Here is a 19,555-nt window from a genome sequence, read left to right on the forward strand (position 1 = left end):
CAATGGCATCATTATGGTCACTTGCTAGCTTCTGTCTTGCACCATTACCAGCTCAGACTCAAATCTTCATTTTCCATTTGGGGAATCTGGCTGTGAATGCAACACAGGACAATAGGTCATTGCAATCGACACGTTATAGGGAGAGACATCCATTGTTCATTCAGGGAAACCAGGGGCTGGTTTCTTTGGGAAACCCCACACTGCTAGTCTCAGAGTCCAACTCATCTGCAGAGGTGGGAAGTAGTGGAGTACAAATACTTCGTTACTGTACTTAAGTACATTTTTCTGGTATCAGTACTTTACTCCACTACGACTTTTTACTTTTACTTCTTACATTCTGAACACAAATACCTGTACTTTCTACTTCTTACATGTTGAACTCAAATACCTGTACTTTCTACTTCTTACATTTTGAACACAAATACCTGTACTTTCTACTTCTCACATGTTGAACACAAATACCTGTACTTTCTACTTCTTACATGTTGAACACAAACACCTGTACTTTCTACTTCTTACATGTTGAACACAAATACCTGTACTTTCTACTTCTTACATGTTGAACACAAATACCTGTACTTTCTACTTCTTACATGTTGAACACAAATACCTGTACTTTCTACTTCTTACATGTTGAACTCAAATACCTGTACTTTCTACTTCTTACATGTTGAACACAAATACCTGTACTTTCTACTTCTCACATGTTGAACTCAAATACCTGTACTTTCTACTTCTTACATGTTGAACCCAAATACCTGTACTTTCTACTTCTTACATGTTGAACTCAAATACCTGTACTTTCTACTTCTTACATGTTGAACACAAATACCTGTACTTTCTACTTCTTACATGTTGAACACAAATACCTGTACTTTCTACTTCTCACATGTTGAACTCAAATACCTGTACTTTCTACTTCTTACATGTTGAACTCAAATACCTGTACTTTCTACTTCTTACATGTTGAACTCAAATACCTGTACTTTCTACTTCTTACATGTTGAACACTAATACCTGTACTTTCTACTTCTTACATGTTGAACTCAAATACCTGTACTTTCTACTTCTTACATGTTGAACACAAATACCTGTACTTTCTACTTCTTACATGTTGAACACAAATACCTGTACTTTCTACTTCTTACATGTTGAACTCAAGTACCTGTACTTTCTACTTCTTACATGTTGAACCCAAATACCTGTACTTTCTACTTCTTACATGTTTTACTCAAATACCTGTACTTTCTACTTCTTACATGTTGAACCCAAATACCTGTACTTTCTACTTCTTACATGTTGAACTCAAATACCTGTACTTTCTACTTCTTACATGTTGAACACAAATATCTGTACTTTCTACTTCTTACATGTTGAACTCAAATACCTGTACTTTCTACTTCTTACATGTTGAACTCAAATACCTGTACTTTCTACTTCTTACATGTTGAACTCAAATACCTGAACTTTCTACTTCTTACATGTTGAACTCAAATACCTGTACTTTCTACTTCTTACATGTTGAACACAAATACCTGTACTTTCTACTTCTTACATGTTGAACTCAAGTACCTGTACTTTCTACTTCTTACATGTTGAACTCAAGTACCTGTACTTTCTACTTCTTACATGTTGAACCCAAATACCTGTACTTTCTACTTCTTACATGTTGAACTCAAATACCTGTACTTTCTACTTCTTACATGTTAAACCCAAATACCTGTACTTTCTACTTCTTACATGTTGAACTCAAACACCTGTACTTTCTACTTCTTACATGTTTTACTCAAATACCTGTACTTTCTACTTCTTACATGTTGAACTCAAATACCTGTACTTTCTACTTCTTACATGTTGAACTCAAATACCTGTACTTTCTACTTCTTACATGTTGAACTCAAATACCTGTACTTTCTACTTCTTACATGTTGAACTCAAATACCTGTACTTTCTACTTCTTACATGTTGAACACAAATACCTGTACTTTCTACTTCTTACATGTTGAACTCAAATACCTGTACTTTCTACTTCTTACATGTTGAACTCAAATACCTGTACTTTCTACTTCTTACATGTTGAACTCAAATACCTGTACTTTCTACTTCTCACATGTTGAACACAAATATCTGTACTTTCTACTTCTTACATGTTGAACACAAATACCTGTACTTTCTACTTCTTACATGTTGAACTCAAATACCTGTACTTTCTACTTCTTACATGTTGAACTCAAATACCTGTACTTTCTACTTCTTACATGTTGAACACAAATACCTGTACTTTCTACTTCTTACATGTTGAACTCAAATACCTGTACTTTCTACTTCTTACATGTTGAACTCAAATACCTGTACTTTCTACTTCTTACATGTTGAACTCAAATACCTGTACTTTCTACTTCTTACATGTTGAACACAAATATCTGTACTTTCTACTTCTTACATGTTGAACACAAACACCTGTACTTTCTACTTCTTACATGTTGAACTCAAATACCTGTACTTTCTACTTCTTACATGTTGAACCCAAATACCTGTACTTTCTACTTCTTACATGTTGAACCCAAATACCTGTACTTTCTACTTCTTACATGTTGAACCCAAATACCTGTACTTTCTACTTCTTACATGTTGAACCCAAATACCTGTACTTTCTACTTCTTACATGTTGAACTCAAATACCTGTACTTTCTACTTCTTACATGTTGAACTCAAATACCTGTACTTTCTACTTCTTACATGTTGAACCCAAATACCTGTACTTTCTACTTCTTACATGTTGAACTCAAATACCTGTACTTTCTACTTCTTACATGTTGAACCCAAATACCTGTACTTTCTACTTCTCACATGTTGAACTCAAATACTTGTACTTTCTACTTCTCTCATTTCCCAAACAGCTGGTTCCTTTAGTCTGAATGTGTGTTTGATGCGTGATCATTATTCTTTAGAGTCATTGCGTGCCTATTGATTTGAACACGATCCGTGTATCCATCATTTCCTGGTCTTCTCTAAAGAAGAAGGACCAATGGAAACGTTGTCATGTTGCCGTTGTTCAGCATGGAAACATTCATTAGCTAACAATGACATTATTGTTCTATTAATATAAAGGGAGGTCAGGTACTCTTTAAAACAGCTGCTAGCTATGGGTACTTTTTACTGAAGTACATTTCAATGTTTAGTCAGTACTTCTACTTTTAAATACGACTATCTGTACTTCTACTTGAGTAAAGGATGTGTGTACTTCTGCCAGCTCTGCTCATCTGCACACACCTAAGGGGAACCTGGGTAAACTATCTCTCCATTGGAGCCCATTAACGGTGAAAATGTAGAAGATTTAAAGAGCACAGAAGTGAAAGCATGGGGTGATGTGTAACAGCTCAGCAGGAATTGAAAAGTGGGACAACCTGAAGGGGAAATGTCCTTAATTTAAACCACAGTGATAATCAAGGAAGAGGATTCAAGCCGGGACCATTACTGGATTTCTGCAGCTGATATTAGAGAGTGAAATAATTTCCTGCAGTTCAGAAGGAAATGAAAAACAACGGAAAGATGTTACTTCAGTCCAGAGTTTCCAGTGTTTTCAGTCCAGAGCGGAAAACAACCATAGCTGAGCCGACCTGACATATGTCCAAATAACACATGGCAGATTCATGCTGGCTGTGCATAGGTAGGGATGCTGTAAAAGAGAATAATCAGGACAGATTTCCCCTGTTTATTTATTTGTGTATATTTCTGTGCTTCCTTTCATCTCCCGAAGAAGAAAAAAATAACTTCCAATCAACATGGGAACGTATCATTTTCTATCAATTCTCCACTTCTAATGGTGGTGCATTATCCACAGAGGCCAGATGTATTCCTCCTCCTCTTCATCTTCCTCCTCGTCTTGCTTTTCAGAAAAACCATGACAGGCCACATTACCCTGTGGGCCTCGATTAGAAAAGAAAGGGCTTTTATCCCTGCTGGCGTGACAAATGCATCACACATTGTTGGCCTCGGCACACATGTGGATCCGACAGCTAACGCCCATATGTTCGGTGTCCGAGGAACTCTGCAGGCCTCAGTGAGCAGCGGCTCCCGAGGGCCAGACGCACATCTTCAGTCTCACTTTCAGAATAAATGCGCTGTGAAATAATTAATCACGTCCTGTTTACCAAAACTCATCCACAGCACTCAAATCCCTCTGGCTACTGGCCTCAGGTTGTGCCGTCAGAAAGCATTGTTTGACACAGCTTTGCACTCTGTTAAACAACAACTTCATTCACCTGTGTCAAGACCAGAGAATGACCTTTGGACATCAGTTTCACCACATAGGGATATCATGGCGAAGAAGCGTTCATTTCTGTTACCACAGCGACTCAAACATTGACAATAGGCTACATGCACTAGGGTCATAGACGTACTTCCGCCTTAGCCGTTATACTGCTCGGACGCTTCCGGGTTGCTTCTGGTCTGCGTAGCTGAGCGTCCACAAATGTTTTACTGTTTAAATCTGTGGTTTAAATATGAGTCGACGGAAGATTTTCAAAACGGAGCATTTGCAAAGACAAGTAAAGAACTACTCCGAGCACTGCTGTGTCCCACTTTGTACGGCGTCAGCTAAATTCAACGGCGTCCTAAGTTTCCATGGCTTTCCGACCGAACTCGAGCTGCGAAGACAGTGGCTGGTTAAAATACGACGCGATAACTTTACAATCTCCTCTCACTCCAAGGTCTGCAGTCGTCACTTCGCTACGGATCAACTAATAGAGCCAAAAACCCTTGATGGCCGTAGGAGGCTTGTGAAAGGTGCTGTTTGAGTGGAATCACTTCACTGCTCAAACACCGCGGGCTAGTGTTTGGGAGAGAAGGGAGCGGCCCACTGAACCAGTCTCTCGGGAGGAGCAGGAAGAGCACATCGATGTCCGTGACCATGATTACTGCTCAACCCCTGAACCAGCTTCACTGGACATGTCCTCTCAAGCTACAGAAGACAACTCCAAAACAGTGGAGGATCTGCAGGAGTTAAGAGTCCAGCGAGAGTTTTGCTTACAGCGGTTTGCTGGCTCCGACGACAACATCCGATTCTATACCAGGTAATGTTATGGCTAAATTCTATCCAAGTTTTTGAGATGGGTTAGCTTATAAAGAATCCTGTTTACCTGCCGTTTGACTGCTGACTATTTGCATGCAGTGTTGGAATAAGTAGGCTACTCAACTTAACTGAAGTATAAGTACAAATACTATGGTTTGAAAATACTCCTGAACTGAACATGTAGAATCATAAATCATGTGTTTTCATAAGTAACTAGAAACTATGAAGGTTAACTAAATGTGGTGGAGTAAAACATACTAATACTAACAACATACTGATAATACTTTACTACAAGTGGAAATCTTCAAAACCTTACCAAAGTAAAAGTACATGTCAATATCCACTGCGTTTCTCCCAGTTGCACACTTAAAAATGAAGAGTAAAAGTAGTCATTCTGTGTCAAATGTTCCCTGTATGTTTTAGATTATTATTACTGCTGCTTTAATGTAGTTGTTACATGTTACTGCTGTATATTACTATACATGCACCAAGTGCCTTCTTAATCAGTCTATTTGAATTGTAATGTATTATAGCAAACAAGAGGAAAGCATTAGCCCATGTGTTACAGTTAACGAGTCAATTAATGACTGACATGTGTCTTTTGTGTACAGATTCCCGAGCTATAACCACCTGATGGCCTTCTGGTTTTGGATTGAGCCTTCCATTTATAAAATGGTTCGTGTTACAAGAGCGATATCAGCTGCCAAGAGGAATGAAGAAGTGGTTACACACGCACGTCCATCAACGGTAGGCTACGTTTCTTTTAACACACAATCTAAACACAAACTGAAGGGAAAATGTTTCTCCAACATTTCATTGCTTTCGTGTAGGCTAAAAGGCTATAGTACTCAATCCTTTTTGAATACATCAGAGAACTAAAACAACTTCATGTTTTTCCCATGGTGTGCTACACTCATGACATTAATATAGTACCCTTTTTTTGTTTATCTTCCAGAGACAGTGGCTTCAGCCAATTGACGAGTTCTTCCTTTTTCTCTGCTTCCTGTCGGTGGGTTTGAAAGAGAGGGACCTTGCAAACCGCTTCAACGTACACCAGTCCACTGTGAGCCGCATCATTGCAACATGGACGAGTTTTCTTACAACTTTATTGGGGTCACAGTGCATCTGGCTTACACCTGCAGAAGTTCAAGCCCACCTCCCAGAGGCATTCAAAGATTTCCCAGACACACAGGTGATCCTGGATTGCACAGAGCTGAGGTGTCAAACACCATCCTCACTCCTCCTCCAAAGTGAAATGTATTCTACATACAAATCTCACTGCACCATGAAAGCCCTGGTTGGCATAGCCCCACATGGCGCAGTGACATTTGTTTCCAGTCTGTATGGTGGTTCTGTCAGCGACAAGGAGATTTTCAAACAATCTGGAATAGCTGCGTTGTTGACTGAAAACATGGCAGTGATGGTAGATAAGGGCTTCCTGATCAGCGATTGCTGCAAATGCCAGCCTATCAGGTGAGGGAGACACAGGCCATTGCCAGACTGAGGGTTCATGTGGAGCGTGTCATTAGGAGGATACAAGAGAACAAACTTTTTGATGGTGTCATCCTCCTGTCCCATGCCTACAACATCAACCAACTGTTTGCAGTAGCATGTATGCTGTCAAACTATCAGAACAAAGCACTGGTCAAGAAATGGGTGAAATAAGACAAGATGATGACACCTGTGCAGGTAGCTGTGATTAAGCTGGGTGAGCACACCGTAATCCCGTGTTGCCTGACACACGCTAGTGTTTTGTTTGAATAAATGGTAAATAGCAAATTACAATGCGTTGATGATTTCTTACAAATGCAATGATTTACTATTCATTACACAAATCACTTTATTGTCTTTTTAAATACAATTGTATATTTATTTACATATATGAAATGTGACAAACAATATATATCAAAAACAAAATATTGAAATCACATTTTGTTGTCATTCAGAACACACGATTGAGGGATTGCCTCCTAAAAACAATGACGGCGGAGCCAGGGTCTAGCAGCTAACTGCTTACAGAGTTAACAATGGCTACAGTGCCCACTACTTTTTTAATGACAGGTACTTCGGCATGTATGTGTAAAAAAAAAAAAAGTCTACTTTTTCTCTGATTGCTTTTTGCACTTCTGGATCTGTGTATATTCTTTGCACCAGGTAGTCCTCTTGTGCCCACACTACAAAATCACACCACTGCATCCCAGATACAATAAGTTGACCCTGTACTTGCCAGTAATAGGCATGGCTTTTCTTGAGCTTAGGGGAGCCACATTCTATCTGCACATATTTTCAGTCGACATAATTTGGGACATTGGGACATTTGAATTCAACAAGGCCAAATTGGGGATATTCTGTTGGGTCAAACAACTCCATCAGGGGAGGCACCAATCCAGGGCGTAGAGGGGTGAATGACAAGGCCACAAGGGGAGTAGTTCACGTTTGCCAGTCTACTGTATTCAGCTGCTTCTGTGGGCTCCATCTCGGCACCTCTCCTCATTTCTGCAGTCTGCCTTGTACCTTTGAGTATTCGCTCTGCAAGAGAGTTAGCAGAGCTCTCACCTCTGACGTGACAAATCTCTCTAAACCTAGAGGCAGTAACCCTGGGTTTGCGGAGCAGATGCCACTCTGAGCTAGAGCTTTGCTCACGGGTAGCCTCCTCAATTTTGTGAGACATTTCCAAATCAACAGATAAGCTGTTCATATGTAGTTGCTCCTCTTCTGAGCACACCAGCGGTAAATCACATGGCAAGATCACATACCCCTCTATGGGCAAGTGGGGTGTTGGTGGTGTGTCAGTGTGAAGTGTGGTGTACCGAGACGTCAAAGCAGGCATCTGATAGGACAGAACACTGCCCTCCTGCACAATCCCGAAGGCACTTTCCACAAGGGGCTTGTCAGGTCTCATGTTCATTGTGGTCACAAGCGGCCTGTCTTCAATGCTGAATGCTGAGTATGCCTCCGTAACTCTGAACAGGCAGGGATCTGGTAATGGCCCCACCATGCCTCTGTAGAATCCACTCCTACAAAGAATGGCAAAGACAATATAGCACATATTAATGTGACAATAAAGGTTAGGAATACAGCACCAGAATTATGAATTTTAAAAACACAGGAAACACAATTTTCCAGCTAAAATTACCTTACTCCAGTCTGCACCATCCTATTTGGTACAGGCTTGGTGAAGACCATGGAGTTGATGGGCCCTGGCTTCACACCCTTAAGGAAAAGACAATTACTGTTCGTTGAGTCACTTTAAAACAAAAACTCTGTAAAAGATTACAAGTATTTGAACCTCATTGAAATTACCATTGTTCGCGGCTTGTGCCATTGCTGTTCCGATTCAGTACAGCTATGCACAGGTGGCACAACTGGCATGTTCAGTTCAGTGTAGGGTGCTGTTTGGAACAGCAATGCTACTGTGTGATTGCACAACACAGGAGCACTGGTTGTGCGTGAGCACCACTGGTGATGAATCACGAAGCGTTATCTAAAAAAGAGAGAAGAAATACTAGTGATTAGTAACCTCACTTGTTACTATGAGCCAGGAGGTTATTATGAGTAGAATTATTGGTTATTTTTACTGACCCATTATCCTAGAAGAAGCATGTATTCCTGAATGCTTAGTGTTACCCTCTTACCCTACAATACCACAATGAACTTTCTTTGGAAACTAAGATGCCTTGAAAATTGTATTAAAGCAGTTTTGACTATATATTTTAACCCCCAAACTTACACATCCATAATCAATGTAATAATATCTGACCAATCAGCTGTGATAAAGCAGGGAGAAGTAGGACACTGTTGAGATTCCCTTAAGGTAAACTAATGTTTAACAATTTGTCCAACAGTGAGGCATTGTTTGCGGCACATCTTCCGGCGCAAACTGAAAACTCATCTCTTTCGACTCCACTTCGAGCGTTAGAACTATTAACGAAGCACTTTTATACTAACAAAGGACTGGCTTACCTAAAGCCAGTTGAGTAGCACTTGAAATGTTTGGCTCTATGAAACCTGATGTACTTATATGATTCTGTTTTCTTCAAGGTTGTGTCTTCCTGGTAGAATGTACTTATTGTAAGTCGCTTTGGATAAAAGCGTCAGCTAAATGTAATGTAATGTAACTGAACTGAAACTCAATAAACAGGGGGGAACAGTGTCAATGCTGCCTGCCTACACTCAAACTGTGTGCTGTCTCGCTCTTCCGCATTGACCTGTAGCACAAGGCTCTCACGCTGACCTGCCAGCCCGTCTTTATTGGACACTGAATGAAGAAAAACAGAGCAACAGCGTTAGATCTATACTCACGTCAACACATCTATGGCAACATTGCTTTACAAAAGCTGATACCATTATGCAGTGTGGCTAACAACAAGACAACCTTGGCTAGGCTATAAGGCTATTAAACGATAGTATTTGTTAGCAAAATGGCTAATGTTTTAAATAATTAACACCAGAAACAGTACATAGCGTTACCCAGAGCCCTATAGTAGTCTACTATAGTAGTAGTATAATAATAATAATAATAGTAGTTATACTATAGGGCTCTGGCGTTACCTAGCTTTTGACAGCTAATGTTAGCGTAACCCGGAGCATAAGCTAGCTGGTTAGTACCGGTTACCTTCTTACCTTCATAGTTGTGTATATATGACGCAGCATATAATTTGAAGCCTTTATCGAGTTTGCTGGCTGGGGCTTTAGTCGTCCGGCAAATCCGATGAACATCTGACATTTTTAATTTCGGAAGCTCTTGTAGGCAGCGGGTGTAGAAGGTCGTCATTTTCAAACAGGAAATGAATCGGCCGCTATGAGTAGAATGCGGAAGTGACTGTGCATGTAGCCTATTAAGCTCATTTTAAGGTTGTATTTAGTGTCTCTACTGTGACATGTTTCTATGTCCAAAAAAGTGCTGAAACTCCCTAAGTAGGGAACTTTGGGATTTTAGCCTTTGCAGACCATTTATATGCACTAAAACCTAAATAAGACACTGCTACAGGAAAGGGAAAACCCCAAAAAGCATAATAAAGCCTCTTTAAGACTACCAATTCACAAAGCTTTGTGTTAGAACAATTTGTCCAACAGTGAGGCATTGTTTGCGGCTCTAAAAACAAAAATATTTAGGAGCCTATGGTCAAAGAAGCCCGTCTGAAGCGTGAATCAGAGACGTAGCGAACTGAAAATATACTAATCGTTGAATTTGTGAACAAACCATGCTGCAGTGTCATTAATTTGTGAAGTAAATGATATCCAGAAAGCTGTTCAGATCACTTTCCTGTATATAGTTCACTTGTCTTACACCAGTGGAACAAATAAGAGTTTGCACACGTCACCACAGCCTGTTCAGACATGCTTTAAGTCACAGTTATGGGTGATGTATCAGTTATGGATCCACAGGAATGTTTTCTGCACACTGTAATCCATCACTCCATATTCTGCTGCTCTGCTACAGCCCCATGTAATCACACATATTGTCATGCATGACCTCTCCGTGTCAGCATGGATAAAAGCCCTGCAGCCCACATTGACTTTGGTTGTTCCTGGAGAATCTGCTGTTACAGTCCTGCAGCGATGGCAGAGCGCCTGTTAATATAGTCTCATGTAACAGAAAGGAGCTAGTTATATTCCTGCATATTGGGAAACATTTTATCCTTTGACCCTGCCACTAACGGAGGTTTCATTTTCTCTTTCAATCCATAAAAAAGTAGAAACATTACTGGTTGATAGAAACTTCCACTCAAAGTGATAGACTAGGGGCGGGACATCTCTAAGCGGTTGACCTATCACAACAGAGATGTCCAGCTAACCAATCAGAGCAGACTGGGCTCTGGTTTCAGACAGAGGGTGAAAAGAGAATGACCAAATGAAAAAAAATAAAGAGCTTTTTGAACATTAAAACACAGAAGAGGCACTAGAGCCTAATATACACCTGAAAATGAGAACAACATGTACTCTAGCTACAGAAACTACAGAAAAGCAAGTTTACGGAAACATCAAGTAGCTTATAATGATGCCATGAGAATATTGCTGAAGAGACCTCGATGGTCTAGTAGTGCAAGTGAAATGTTTGTGGCTGCAGGAGTCAATACTCTACAAGCTGTTTTAAGAAATCTCATGTATAAATGTATTTGCCGGCTTAATGACTCTGATAATGAAATCCTCTTGGCCTTATCGAACATAAGGTTTAGTACAATCATAGCTGTGGAGACATTGGTATCTCTTTGTCGGACACTGATTTAAATTATTCTTAAACTATGAATTATTTTTATGCTGTGTATGTAATTTATTATATGTAATGTCTTGTCTTTTATCTGGACCCTGAGTCTGTAATAAAGTTTTCATTCATTCATTCTAGAAGTTGCCAAATGATGGAAAACAATGGGGCAAACTTGCAATAGCTCCCTAACGCCATAGGTGCCACTAAAGAGAACAGAATGTATATCTGTGAGGTTGTAACTCTAAAATTAAACAACAGGCAATAAGCATGCAGTACCAAAGCTATGATACATGTCATAGCAGAAAGGGGGGTGCACATTGGCACATCATCTGAATGTGCGTGTGAGAGTGAGAGAGAGAGAGAGAGAGAGAGAGAGAGAGAGTGTGTGTGTGTGTGTGTGTTTCCAGCCGCACCACACGTTGGTACAGAGACACATTTCCCCAGGCACACACACAAAAAATGGTTGATTAGTGAAAAATGTCAAAACTGCTGTGGAGCGCCAGAAAAATCAAACCGAGCTGAAGGACTTTAATGATTTACATAAGAAGCTCTCTCAACTAAGTTTGAATGAAGTCGATGAAATGAATTTGTTAGCGGGGGTTTATTTACTTAACATTCGAGAGAAATGTCATCAGAGCTAACATCACTTTGAAAACCACTCGACGATCAAACAGAGGAAGAACAATCTGACGGACAACAGCTCAAATGTAGTGAAAACTCATTCTAGGGCTGTACCCGAATATCCGTTCGTTGGAGTACTATTCTGGTTTCAATTTCGTTATTCGGATATTCGTTTTTTCCCCATTTTAAAAAAAAAAAAATTGAATTTATTGAAATCTCCAATATCAACGTAAGAGCTCGTGCCTCTTTGGGGGGTGCTAACACTTAACCATAAACGTTATCGTTTACTTTCTCCGTCTTTATATGTAGATATTACTTTTCTCCCTTAATCTCCGTCAGGTTGTTTCCATAGCAACAACAACTTCCTGTCAACAGCGCTACCTCTCCTTCAAAATAAAAGCATGTCCATATAGAGTGGCGGTTGAGCTCCATGGGACCTTATTTCGGAAAAGTTATGCATTGAAGTCAATGGAGAGAGAAAGATTATCTTTTGATCCCGTTTGAATTGTGCCAGGAATTACACATATGATGTTTGTCAATCTTAAATAATAATTTCCACGTCAAAAAAGTCACAGTTTGTCGTAAAACTGTTGAAATATAAGAATATGAAAAATACGCAACTAAAAAGACTACAAATCCCAGAGTCCCGGTCCCGCATGCTGGCTCTCACGGAACCGACTAACTTCCCTTGTGTGTGTGTACAGCTCTCAACGCGCCCAGACTTGGAGTGATTTTCACCTCGTTTAATACTTTCTGCCTCATTCTGAAAGAAAGAAGTGAAATGTTTCAACGTGACGGTGTGTGGTGTGTGGTGCGAGGCGGGAGATGTAGTTCATTGAGCGGTTTCACACCAAAAAAACACACACATTTTTATTTTATTGACTTGCAAAATGATCTTTTAAATTGACAAACATCATATGTGTAATTCCTGGCACAATTCAAACGGGATCAAAAGATAATCTTTCTCTCTCCATTGACTTCAATGCATAACTTTTCAGAAATAAGGTCCCATGGAGCTCAACCGGAAGGGGAGGGACTTCGCCACTCTATAGACATATACAAAAGTAACAAACACAATGCGATATCCTTTTCAATTTCAAATTAGGTTACATTAACAAATAACTATAAAACAACAATACTGTAGAATAACAAAATGAATGCCGTGAATACACCGAAATATGTGTTGAAGCAGTTCGCTGCTGGCCGAATATTCGCTGCTGATTACTACCGAATATCCGGAGCCCGAAAAATGGTATTCGGGACAGCCCTAACTCATTCTACTGAACTTTTGAGATTCTTATTTCACCAGCTCAGTTTCTATATTCTCTAAAGTCAAGTGAGCGAGGTGCCAGCCTTAAATATGAGATTGTGCGGTAACAACACCGCCTCTGGAACAACAGTCTCTAACGGTCACAACTGGGGTTTAACTCCAGCAACATCTCCTGCCCCAAATACACGTTTGAATAACTAAAGACAGCATCTGCTTCCCCGGCTAAAAATGATGTTCAGTTTGACCCACATCTGTGCTCTCTATAAAAGCGGATCATTTGACCGCCTTTCCCTCTGGCAGACCCTTCAGATCCGACTAATTATATCCTCAAAAAGTACAATAAATATGTCTGTAAAGCACCATATGGGATGCAAGCACTGCTTTAGTTTGACATGAATAAAGCCACATAGCAAAGAGAAAGCAGAATAGTGAAGCTCCATTAGATGAAGCTTCACAGTTAGGCATTCAATTTAACGCTGTAACACTTTCCGCTGCACTGTGTGAGAAGAAAATGATGTGAAATGAACTTGAAGGGGGAGAAAAAACACATTGAGGAGACATTGTCAAGGAAGAAAGAAGTTTGAACCTGAAATACTAAAACTAATACTAAGAAATAATTGGACATTTTGGAAATGATTTGCCTTTATAGTTAAGAGGATAAGATGGATTCCACTTCTACCAACACACTGGCTCCATTCTGTGAGCCATTGTTTTACTTCTTAACTCTTCTTAAAAATAGGAAAGTACGGTGGCCAACAAGCACTACAACTTCTTTATTAGTTTAGTTTATTTATTATTTATAGTCTTTGTATTTGGAGCGTTTTGTCTATGCATCGTTTTAGTAAAATACTGCGCAACTTTCATCAAGTTAGTGAGTGTTCTCTAAAAGCTTCAGACACATGAAGCTCAGCGTAAGTTCAACCAGGAAGACCGTCTCTACTCTTCATTTTCTATTCCCACATTCCTTTACTACTCTCTCTCCTCTCAATAAGTGATCGGGGGCGTCACTCTACAGCTTAACCAATCACTTCGCTCTATTCCCAAGAGCCTATCATAGCGCTCCGCCAAACCTTTTAAGTCTGCTCTCCCCTCTGACAGCTGTCATTTCAGGTGACTCGATGCACCCCTTTTCACCTCCTGTCCCTCTGAATCCAGGGTCAAGCTAAGCCCCTCCCCTTCAGAATGAACCCAACTATCCATTCACCACCACCAGGGTCAAGCTAAGCCCCTCCCCTTCAGACTGAACCCAACTATCCATTCACCACCACCAGGGTCAAGCTAAGCCCCTCCCCTTCAGAATGAACCCAACTATCCATTCACCACCACCAGGGTCAAGCTAAGCCCCTCCCCTTCAGAATGAACCCAACTATCCATTCACCAACACCAGGGTCAAGCTAAGCCCCTCCCCTTCAGACCGAACCCAACTATCCATTCACCACCACCAGGGTCAAGCTAAGCCCCTCCCCTTCAGACCGAACCCAACTATCCATTCACCACCACCAGGGTCAAGCTAAGCCCCTCCCCTTCAGACCGAACCCAACAACCATTCAACACCACCAGGGTCAAGCTAAGCCCCTCCCCTTCAGACCGAACCCAACAACCATTCAACACCACCAGGGTCAAGCTAAGCCCCTCCCCTTCAGACCGAACCCAACAACCATTCACCACCACCAGGGTCAAGCTAAGCCCCTCCCCTTCAGACCGAACCCAACCAGTGCAGTGGGTTTTTTACAGCTAGTTGTTGAAGTAAATTTAAAAAGCAGCCATAAAGCTGAAGCATTCTGCAGGTGTATCTCTACGAGATATTCCATTTCCCGCGTTTTTATTTATTTATATTATTCCAAGAGAGAGTGATGTTTATTAGAGCCAGCGAACAAAAGGTAGCTCATTTAATTGAACGGAGATAAAAACTCATATGCTAGCTTCACAAACGCATACAGAAGTAAGTCTTAATGAAAAAGACGGATATTTACCGTGTGTGTGTGTGTGTGTGTGTATATAGCACATGCTGTACTGTACCAGATTGTATTCTGCTCTCTGACTCACATATAATAAATGTGGGAAGGTTGTTTTCTCGTCCCCTCTGAGGTTTAATGAGAAGCAGGCAAAGGGAAAGGTCTCACTGCTTATGAATCGCCACCACACACACACACACACACACACACACACACACACACACACACACACACACACACACACACACACACACACACACACACACACACACACACACACACACACACACACACACACACACACACACCACACACACACACACACACACACACACACACACACACACACACACACACACACACACACACACACACACACACACACACACACACACACACACACACACACACACACACACACACACACAGAGCAATAACTACGACTTAATAGAAAAAAACACAAACGTTTTATAAATTGTTTCTCAATTCCATTCCTGTTAAAGCATAATGAAAGCTCAAGGAGCAGCATATGATCCATTGATGCTATGAATGACTTGTTATGTTAAATATGTATTGAAAACTGAATAAAAGGAGTGACAGTTATGTAGAAAAATCTACATAATATTTTCCACACATTAAAAAATAACCAGATTTTAATAGCAATATTTCAAGACTATTTACAGCTAAAGGTAATTAAGTCCATTTTACTATCAATGTTCTGTCTTTGACTCACTTTTGCATAGTAATGTTTTATTTAGAAAATCATTGCAACTTATTTTTAAATTCATGTGAAAATGTTATTGTTATGTTTATTTGTATGCACAATATTTAAGTTGAACATATCATTTATTCTACCTTTAACATCACACCTCTACGATGCATTTGTACTATTATGGGCTTCTTTTTATTCAATTATTTGAGGCTGTGGCCGCCTTGACAAAGTTAAATGCTTGAATTAGTTGGATGGGGTAAAAAGGAGAATATTCACACAGTCAACGCCATGTCGTTGTCAGACTGACGGGAGATTGACGGCGAATTGCGACTTTTTCCCACAGGCAACTTTGTCCCTTTAACACAGGAAATCTGTCACAGCTGGAGACTTAATTAGTGGACTTTGTATCCACCAGGTAAACAATGAATTATGCATGACTTTACTCCCCTGGTGCCAGCGCTACAACAGGAACTGTCTGATAGCAAACAAGCTAATGTGGACGAGACATTGGAGAAGTTTTAAACTTTGTTAGGGTCCCTGGAGTCGGAAACATGCAAAGGAAAGTTTTCTGATGCATTATGGGAAGTCAAATCTCATGGAGGATGTACAACGGCTAAATAAAAACATGGAATCTGTCTTTACTGACATATTTTTATGGAAAAGACATGTTATAAGAAGAAAATGATTTAAATATTTTTGCTCAAATTGACATTACTGGAGAAATTGTAGTCATATTATGCAACAAGGAATAACTGACCAATCACAGCAGGGAGAATGATTAGGGGCGGGGCTTGGATCCTGTTTTGAGATCTCATGGCACAAATGCAATTATTTTAGGGATGCAATTAAAAAAAAAATGATAATGAATTAATTTGCTGGTTATTTCCTCTATTGATCTTTCCTTAAAATGTTTAAAATGTCTGAGGGGATGTCTTTTAAAGTGTAATTTTCACTAAAACATATTAACATTTTTAAAAAGAACCAGAAAATGTCTATTTTTCAGCAGCTGAAAACTGTATTTGTAGACTATGATGCACTCTGAGTTAAATGATTATCATATCAATATTCTTCTGTTGTTTAACTTATTGATTAGTCTGGTTTAAATGGGAACGGCTGTCAGTTGTCGAAGCTGCAATCAATCAATCAATGTGTATTTATATAGCCCAATGCACTCATCCTAATCTAGTCCACTGTATTTCCTTTTATTTCAAATCCCCAGCAGCACATCTCTACCAACACGCCTCCATGTGATCTGTTCTCCACAGCAGCTCTGTGCCTAATGTCTCGACTTCTCAGGAAACACAACCAGCTCAGGTCAAAGCTCTTCTCCCTTCTACATGTTCACAGTCGACCCCCCCATCCTCCCCTCTGCTCCCCACCGTAGTGGACATGGGAGACACAGATGGAAATCGATGAAATGGTTAGAGCTCACAGGGATGGGGGATCTGTCGGCTGCAGCTCTGTCTCATTACCACCTAATGCACTTCTCTTTCTCCCCTCACCTTCTCCATTTAAAGCGCCACACGATCACTCGGCCATTCCTTTGTGGTTTCTCATTAACTCCGAGACGCTGAAGGAATGAGAGGTGAGGCTTTACCATGACCTCTCTTTGGGGACGAAGCTACATCCCCTTCCTCAAAACAAAAAAAAAGTGTGTTTTTCTTTGTTTTTTCATAAACGACACAGGAAACCGCATTCATTTTCATATCTGTCTGAGAACTGTGCTTATTCATGCAGTGAGTGAGGCTTTTTCCAAAAATACAAAATGAGATCATCTCATCAGTGAATTACTATGATCACAATGCCTGTCAACACACAGGCAGACATCACCAAGGCGACGTAATGTCCCACATGCAGTGTACTCCCATTGTGGCAGATGACAATACATGACATGGCTATCAACATGAAATCCACCATTACATCTGCTGCTATAGTCAGGCAAAGAAAGACACGTAGAAGCCAGCTCTGTCATTGGATGAAAACGGGTACTGTGACTCTGAAACTGTAAAAGGAGTTTAAAGAGACCTCATTACGTTAATAATGTCTCCACTGGTGTTCATGTGTATATCAGTATGTAGTGTCTCTACTTTAAAGAGTCCTCTCCTGCTGATGTTCAGGTGTACATCAGTATGTAGTGTCTCTACTTTAAAGAGTCCTCTCCTGCTGATGTTCATGTGTATATCAGTATGTAGTGTCTCTACTTTAAAGAGTCCTCTCCTGCTGATGTTCAGGTGTATATCAGTATGTAGTGTCTCTACTTTAAAGAGTCCTCTCCTGCTGATGTTCAGGTGTATATCAGTATGTAGTGTCTCTACTTTAAAGAGTCCTCTCCTGCTGATGTTCAGGTGTATATCAGTAGATCGGATAAGTTAAAGAGTCTCTACTTTAAAAGAGTCCTCTCCTCTCCTGCTGATGTTCAGGTGTATATCAGTATGGAGTGTCTCTACTTTAAAGAGTCCTCTCCTGCTGGTGTTCAGGTGTATATCAGTATGTAGTGTCTCTACTTTAAAGAGTCCTCTCCTGCTGATGTTCAGGTGTATATCAGTATGTAGTGTCTCTACTTTAAAGAGTCCTCTCCTGCTGATGTTTAGGTGTATATCAGTATGTAGTGTCTCTACTTAAAGAGTCCTCTCCTGCTGATGTTCAGGTGTATATCAGTATGTAGTGTCTCTACTTTAAAGAGTCCTCTCCTGCTGATGTTCAGGTGTATATCAGTATGTAGTGTCTCTACTTTAAAGAGTCCTCTCCTGCTGATGTTCAGGTGTATATCAGTATGTAGTGTCTCTACTTTAAAGAGTCCTCTCCTGCTGATGTTCAGGTGTATATCAGTATGTAGTGTCTCTACTTTAAAGAGTCCTCTCCTGCTGATGTTCAGGTGTATATCAGTATGTAGTGTCTCTACTTTAAAGAGTCCCTCTCCTGCTGATGTTCAGGTGTATATCAGTATGTAGTGTCTCTACTTTAAAGAGTCCTCTCCTGCTGATGTTCAGGTGTATATCAGTATGTAGTGTCTCTACTTTAAAGAGTCCTCTCCTGCTGATGTTCAGGTGTATATCAGTATGTAGTGTCTCTACTTTAAAGAGTCCTCTCCTGCTGATGTTCAGGTGTATATCAGTATGTAGTGTCTCTACTTTAAAGAGTCCTCTCCTGCTGATGTTCAGTGTATATCAGTATGTAGTGTCTCTACTTTAAAGAGTCCTCTCCTGCTGATGTTCAGGTGTATATCAGTATGTAGTGTCTCTACTTTAAAGAGTCCTCTCCTGCTGATGTTCAGGTGTATATCAGTATGTAGTGTCTCTACTTTAAAGAGTCCTCTCCTGCTGATGTTCAGGTGTATATCAGTATGTAGTGTCTCTACTTTAAAGAGTCCTCTCCTGCTGATGATCAGGTGTATATCAGTATGTAGTGTCTCTACTTTAAAGAGTCCTCTCCTGCTGATGTTCAGGTGTATATCAGTATGTAGTGTCTCTACTTTAAAGAGTCCTCTCTTGCTGATGTTCAGGTGTATATCAGTATGTAGTGTCTCTACTTTAAAGAGTCCTCTCCTGCTGATGTTCAGGTGTATATCAGTATGTAGTGTCTCTACTTTAAAGAGTCCTCTCCTGCTGATGTTCAGGTGTATATCAGCATGTAGTGTCTCTACTTTAAAGAGTCCTCTCCTGTTGATGTTCAGGTGTATATCAGTATGTAGAGTCTCTACTTTAAAGAGTCCTCT

At 40.3% G+C, this 19,555-nt stretch overlaps 2 protein-coding genes across 2 annotated transcripts; one reads left to right on the forward strand and one right to left on the reverse strand.

Annotated features, from left to right (window-relative positions):
- The first annotated feature begins 4,402 nt into the window (after positions 1–4,402).
- On the forward strand, positions 4,403–6,856 carry LOC117533226. The gene is made up of 3 exons (XM_034196843.1): positions 4,403–5,075; positions 5,686–5,821; positions 6,030–6,856. The coding sequence occupies exons 1-3, from the start codon at positions 4,951–4,953 to the stop codon at positions 6,549–6,551; spliced, it is 783 nt and encodes a 260-aa protein (XP_034052734.1). The 5' UTR covers positions 4,403–4,950; the 3' UTR covers positions 6,552–6,856.
- A 574-nt stretch (positions 6,857–7,430) lies between these two features.
- Positions 7,431–9,906, reverse strand: LOC117533225. Its single transcript, XM_034196842.1, has 4 exons — positions 9,698–9,906; positions 8,378–8,558; positions 8,211–8,287; positions 7,431–8,091 (listed from the first exon to the last, which is right to left on the reverse strand). Exons 2-4 carry the CDS (start codon positions 8,444–8,446, stop codon positions 7,431–7,433), a joined length of 807 nt encoding a protein of 268 aa, XP_034052733.1. The 5' UTR covers positions 8,447–8,558; positions 9,698–9,906.
- Between the last annotated feature and the right edge of the window lie 9,649 nt (positions 9,907–19,555).

Source organism: Gymnodraco acuticeps, unplaced genomic scaffold, assembly GCF_902827175.1.
Source record: "Gymnodraco acuticeps unplaced genomic scaffold, fGymAcu1.1, whole genome shotgun sequence".
NCBI classification, from domain to species: Eukaryota; Metazoa; Chordata; class Actinopteri; order Perciformes; family Bathydraconidae; genus Gymnodraco; species Gymnodraco acuticeps.

Bases quoted from the DNA above. Each gene is read 5' to 3' on its own strand.
- LOC117533226 (XM_034196843.1), top strand. From the start codon at position 4,951: ATGTCCTCTCAAGCTACAGAAGACAACTCCAAAACAGTGGAGGATCTG. The intron at 5,076-5,685 runs GTAATGTTATGG...TTTTGTGTACAG, and splicing joins AACATCCGATTCTATACCAG to ATTCCCGAGCTATAACCACC. The intron at 5,822-6,029 runs GTAGGCTACGTT...TTTATCTTCCAG, and splicing joins CACACGCACGTCCATCAACG to AGACAGTGGCTTCAGCCAAT.
- LOC117533225 (XM_034196842.1), bottom strand. From the start codon at position 8,446: ATGCCAGTTGTGCCACCTGTGCATAGCTGTACTGAATCGGAACAGCAA. The intron at 8,288-8,377 runs GTAATTTCAATG...CTTTTCCTTAAG, and splicing joins GGCACAAGCCGCGAACAATG to GGTGTGAAGCCAGGGCCCAT. The intron at 8,092-8,210 runs GTAATTTTAGCT...CATTCTTTGTAG, and splicing joins ATGGTGCAGACTGGAGTAAG to GAGTGGATTCTACAGAGGCA.